At 52.3% G+C, this 6,295-nt stretch overlaps 1 protein-coding gene across 1 annotated transcript; it reads left to right on the top strand.

Annotated features, from left to right (window-relative positions):
* Positions 1 to 245: 245 nt before the first annotated feature.
* On the top strand, positions 246 to 1,241 carry LOC137446162 (olfactory receptor 5V1-like). The gene has a single exon (XM_068148550.1). The coding sequence runs from the start codon at positions 246 to 248 to the stop codon at positions 1,239 to 1,241; it is 996 nt and encodes a 331-aa protein (XP_068004651.1).
* The last annotated feature ends 5,054 nt before the right edge of the window (positions 1,242 to 6,295 follow it).

Here is a 6,295-nt window from a genome sequence, read left to right as displayed (position 1 = left end):
GATGTGATTGAGCGTGCCATGTGCCTTTTGTTTCTGATAACTCAAGTGTCTTGTGGTGCTTTAAGCTTTGTCTTTGGTCCCTCTCAAGCTTCTGTGTGTCAATGCAGACTTGCAGGTGATTTTGAACTGCAAACCAGACCCCTCTAAAAGCCCCCTCTTTAGAAGTTGGATGCTATTTGGACTAAGTTGCAATTTCTCTTTCTTCCAGGTAAACCTCTGCAATCATTTCCACAATGAAAGAGAAGATGCAGAGGGTCAACCTATCAACAGTATCAGACTTTGTTCTTGTAGGCCTTTCTGATGCTCCCCAAGTCCGTTTTCTTCTCTTTGTGCTGTTTTTGATTATATATGTGGCCACCATGGCAGGCAACATCATGTTCCTTACTGCCATTAGCACAGACACCCATTTGCACAACCCCATGTACTTCTTTCTTGGCAACTTATCCCTACTGGATCTCTTATGTCCCACTATCACCGTGCCAAAGATGCTGGATGTCTTGTTGCTCGAGAACAAGATGATTTCCTTCACTGGCTGCATGCTCCAGCTCTTCTTCCTCATTGATGTTGTAGGCACAGAGATTTTCCTCCTGGCTGTGATGGCCTACGACCGTTACGTTGCCATATGTCACCCACTGCGGTACATGAACATTGTGAGCATGAAGCTGTGTGCTCACCTAGCCATTGGCACCTGGCTAGTGGGGGTTGTTAATTCCCTGTTGCACACCTCTTTGATTTTTACACTGTCTTTCTGTGGTTTTAATAAGGTTGAGCAGTATTACTGTGACATTCCCCCTCTGCTGGCCCTCTCCTGTTTGCCTACCTACAGCAGGGAGTTGGTCATTCTCCTTGTGGCTGGGGTCCTTGGAGGCAGTGCCTTTGTGATCACTCTGATCTCTTATATCTGTATCCTCATAGCCATCCTGAGCATGAGGTCTTCTGAGAGCAGGCACAAAGCTTTCTCCACTTGTGGTTCTCACTTGACAGTTGTATGCCTTTTCTATGGGACCACCATCTGCATATACGTGCGGCCTTCCTCCACCTACTCCCCTCATCAGGACAGGATAGTTTCCATGCTCTATGAAATCCTCACCCCCCTGCTAAACCCCATAATCTACAGTTTGAGGAACAAAGAAGTCAAATGTGCCCTAAGAAGAGTGGTCAGCCAGCTAAGAACTGCTATAACAAGACAAGAATGTCTCTCTCAATCTTTGGCATCCTCTGGTGCCCCAGTAGCTGGGTAGGCACTGTGGTTTGTGACTTATCTTCTGTAATCTTAGCCATCTAAAGATGCTGGAATCAAAACTCCCTCTCTAGGCTTCCTTTCCAGTTGAAACAGAGAGGTGTACACCTACTTCCAGAAGGCCAACTGGATGTCACAGCATTAGGTCATTACTGCAGAAGGGGACAAGTTCAGCTGGTAATGGTTTTCTCCACTGACCACAGAGGAAGGTCAAGTGAGAGCATTGTAGACAGACGTTGGATGGCTATCTCAGAGCATGAATACTAGAAACAGATACTGCAGACACACTTTAGTACAGAAGAATGTATGTCTAAGAAGCTTGCAGCACTGGGGCTTCTTTACTGGCCATGCTGATCCTGAACAAAACATGAGCACATCTGTTGTGGGAAATTAACTAGAAGGAAGCTCTAAAAGGTGTTTACCAACGTAAACAACTCTATGATACTCTGAAGGCTGTGTGAAGGTTGTGTGCCAGACCTGACAGGTGGGTGACCTGTCATGGTAGCTGGCATCCACCTCTGGCTCTGAGGGCACAAACTTTTCCAACCTTCTTGATTCTATGATTCTATGACTGTGAGATGCCATCGGACTTTTGCTGGCTGAAGGCTGGGCTGGGCTGTGGCAACCAAGATGATGTTTATGTATCAGATAGCCTTCTAAGACTATGACTGGTGAGGAGAATGTGTCTGATGACTGACCATGGGCCTGCCCTGCCTTTTCTCAGGGTTGCCAGACTGAAGCAAGGTTTGCAGTGTGCAATTTTGGACAAAGACCTTGTCTAGAAATGGTGCTTCATGGCAGACCAAAAGTGAAGGAGTGTCTGACAAGGTGGTGGAGATTGTTGTGCAAAGAGGAGTGCTGTGCAGTCTGTAAATATGGCTGTAAACCTGTGCTCACCTCTCTGTGTAAACCTCAGCTACCAGGCTGTGTGCTGGGATGATAAACCTGCAGCTTGAGATGGACCTTGAGCTGGGTTGAAGTGCTGTGGCAGGTAGTCACTAAAATCAAATGTCAAGGATGTCTGCTGTAGTGGCCTTATTGTGGTTGCTTTCTTGGCAGGAAGGACTAGCTCATTCTTTTCCTGCAGGAACTTTTATCTCAGTGGTGATAAAGGCACATCACAGAATCCCAGCATGGTGGGGGTTAGAAGGGACCTCCAGACATCATCCAGTCCAACCCCCCTTCTAAAGCAAGGGCACCCACAGCAGCTTGCCCAGGATCACAATGGCCAGCTGGGCCACTGTGTAATGGTTTAGGCCAAGGGCTAACCTGCCCACTCCCCCAGCTCAACAGTGAGGGCAAAAGAAACACCCAACACTCAGGGAGGGTCAGATACAGAGTTTAATAGAAGGTGAGACAGCATAACACCAAGGCAGAATGACCTCAGGTAATGAATCTACTAATACAATGCTTTGTAACCTAAGCCTAGCCTACTTGCAGAAGAAGCAGAGGTGAGCTGAGAGCTCAAAGTCAGAGGTAGCTGGGCACAAAGAAAGACAGATGCCCTACTGCCTCAGCTTCCCCCTGCCTTAGAGCCTTGGGCCATCTCTGCAGCTCCACACTGTGCTTGCACGGAGCTGAGCCTCTGGTCTTTCCATCAAGGCCCTGTCATGCTTTAACTTCTTTGCACGCAGGTGGAGCTCCAGGTGCTCACGGGTCTCCTCTGGCAGGAATGAGGCCTCTGGCAACCAGAAATAGACGGAGGGAGAGCTGGTCTGCCGTGGCACAAGAGGCAGCGTGCAGGGTGACGCCACGTAGGACTGGCGCACCAAGGCCGGGAAGGTTCCCTCTTGGATCTGCCTGCACTTCCTGCCCACATGCATCTGCAGGCTCCTCCTGAAATCCCCTCTCAGCTGCAGCCTTGAGACAGGAGGACAATCTGCAAAAGGGCTTGGGTGCTGATCAGCCCTGCACAGCTGTGTGCCGGCCCTGGCTGGTGGGTGACCCATAGTGGTGGTTGGCATCCCCCTCTGGCTCTGAGGTGCCATAGGAGTGGCAACAGGCTGAAGGCTGGGCTGGGCTGTGGCCAGATCAAGTAGCCCCAGCGTCTCCCGCTCCCTGTGTGGCTGCTGCCCGTGCTGGGGAGGAGCTGTGCTCCGTGCTCTGGGCCCCAGCCGGGCCCTGTAGCCACTCCTGCCCTGCAGGTACCAGAGCCGCACTCTCGGGTGCTTTCGCTGTGCCTCATAGAGCTGCCGCTGCCTCTGCCGGCTGGCTTTTCTGCACCTCACACAGCTGAGGTCCAAGCACAGCAGCCCCAGGCTGTGGGCATCAGCGGCCTCAGTCCCACGGCCCAACGCTTGATCCTTCTTGCCTGCAACAGAACCAGGAGGTGCAGCCCTCTGAGCAACAGCCTCACGCCTGAGCCCAGGGCCCTGGAGAGCAGCCCTGTTCTCATAGGCCATGGGCAGCAGCGGGGCACTGGGGCCAGACAAAGGGCACTTACGAGACTGTCCCTCCAGCTGCTGACGCCATTTCCCTGCCTTCCTTCTGCGGCTAACACCCTGCAAACACAGGAGTGCATCACAGTTGCCCACCTGGGGCCAGTCCCAACCAGTGCTGGTCCCAAGTGGTCCCCCGTCCCCACCCTAGCCCCGATTTTTCCTGTACCTCTTTGCCTGAGGTCTTGGCATTCAGGATGAACAGAACAACAGCTATCAGGATGCCGAGGCATACCAGAAAGCTGCAACAAGCCATTGTGCTGTCCCACCACTACCACGATGACAGACTGCTGTGGTTTGGTGGCTCTGGTCTTATAGTCTTGCTACAATGATGTCACAGTCCTGTGGGTGGGGACACATGAGTGACATCACAGCCCCACAGCACAGCAGCACTCACCCCACTGTGGGTACCACCCAGCAGCACAGACACCCAACACAAGCGCCCCACGGCCTTGGGCACCCTGCTGCCTGTCGGTTGCGAGTGTAACAGATTCTATTTCTTGAGCATGACAGATTCTATTTCTTCACTTTGTGGCAGAGTCGCACAGCAGAGCGCTGACAGGCAGCAGTGGTCGATGTGACTCCCCCATGGCCAGTGAAAAGTGTGAGGAGGCCATTTGAAACCCCCTGTGAGTGGAGCTTGAAGGAAGCCGACAAGCCCAGGGGCACAGATCAAAGGATCCAGGGCTAGGGCAGGTTCCTCAAGCGGCAAAACCCCCAAAGCAAAAGCACAGCCAGTCAGAGGGGAACTGAAGTGCTCTGTGCTCTATTCCCCATCCTCTGTGCTGTGTGCCTCATCCCCTGTGTTTTTGTGTGGTAGACCTACATGGCATCAGCCTGCACACTGCTTCTTGTGTAATGGTTTAGTGCAAGGGCTAACCTGTCCAATCCCCCAACAGAACCGTGAGGGGGAAAGTGACACACAACACTCAGGTGTCAGAGAAAGAGATAGAGTGTGATATAACATGAGAGATCATAACAACAACGCAGAATGGCCTCAGCTAATTGATCTAAGAATACAATGCATTATAACCTAAGCTCAGCCTACTTGCAGAAGAAGCAGAGGTGAAATACAGGAGAAAAAACCCAGCAGAAAACAGAAAGCCCAAGCCAGTGCTACCCCACACCCCCACGTCTCTGCCGCCGTCCTGTTCACAAGGTGATTTTCGTGTGCAAGAGACGATTCCCACACCAGCTTCAACAGTTGCATTGTTCGATAGAGGCACAGATGATGATGCCAACATGCTTGCTGTAGGCAGTGAAATGCCAAGCTTCTTGTGAAGAAGATGCCAAGTGAAATGGCAGCTTCATGGGGTCCTATTGCTGTCCTGGTGCCCGGCAGGCTCTCTGCCAGCCATGGCTGTCCCTAGTCTTGCCCCACAGACTGTCCAGCCTGAGCTGAGAGAGCTCAAAGTCAGAGGTAGCTGGGCACAAAGGGAGACAGAGGCCCTCCTGCCTCAGCTTTCCGCATGCCTTAGAGCCTTGGGCCATCTCTCCAGCTCCACACTGTGTGTGCAGGGAGCTGAGCCTGTGGCCTTTCCATCAAGGCCCTGTCATGCTTTAAATTCTTTGTACACAGGTGGAGCTCCTGGTGCTCACAGATTTGGTCTGGCGGGAATGAGGCCCCTGGCAACCAGAAATAGACGGAGGGAGAGGTGGTCTGCCATGGCACAAGAGGCAGCGTGCAGGGTGACGCCACGTAGGACTGGCGCACCAAAGCTGGGAACATTCCCTGTTGGATCTGCCTGCACTTCCTGCCCACATGCATCTGCAGGCTCCTCATGAAATCCCCTCTCAGCTGCAGCCTTGAGACAGGAGGACAATCTGCAAAAGGGCTTGGGTGCTGATCAGCCCTGCACAGCTGTGTGCCAGCCCTGGCTGGTGGGTGACCCATAGTGGTGGCTGGCATCCCCCTCTGGCTCTGAGGACGTTGACTGTGAGATGCCATCAGACTTCTGCTGGCAGAAGGCTGTCCTGGGCTGTGGCAACCATGCTGACGTTTATGTATCAGACAGCTTTCTAAGACTATGACTGGTGAGGGGAATGTGTCTGATGAATGAGCATGGGCCTGCCCTGCCTTTTCTCAGGGGTGCCAGACTGAAGGAAGGTTTGCAGTGGGCACTTTTGGACACAGACCTTGTCTAGAAATGGTGCTTCATGGCAGGCTCAAAATGAAGGAGTGGCTGACAAGGTGGTGGAGATTGTTTTGCAGAGAGGAGGAGTGCTGTGCAGGCTGTAAATAGGCCTGGTGCAAAACCACCTGTCTGACTTTGATCTTTGCACCATAGTCACTAAAATCAAATGCCAAGGATGTCTGCTGTAGTGGCCTGCTTTGTGGTTGCTTTCTTGGCACGAAGGACTAGCTCGTTCTTTTCCTGCAGGAACTTGTATCTCAGTGGTGATAAAGGCACATCACAGAATCCCAACATGCTAGGGATCAGAAGGAACCTCCGGACTTCATCCAGTCCAACCCCACTGCTAAAGCAAGGACACCCACAGCACCTTGCCCAGGATCACAATGGCCAGCTGGGTTTGGAATCTCTCCAGAGGAGGAGACTCCACAACCACTCTGGGCATCCTGTTCCAGGCCTCCAGCACCTTCACAGCAAAGAGGTTT

The sequence above is a fragment of the Melanerpes formicivorus genome, unplaced genomic scaffold (assembly GCF_026170545.1).
Source record: "Melanerpes formicivorus ecotype bairdi unplaced genomic scaffold, bMelFor1.0.p_v2 SCAF_16, whole genome shotgun sequence".
NCBI lineage: Eukaryota > Metazoa > Chordata > Aves > Piciformes > Picidae > Melanerpes > Melanerpes formicivorus.
This window is presented reverse-complemented; position numbering and strand designations above follow the sequence as displayed.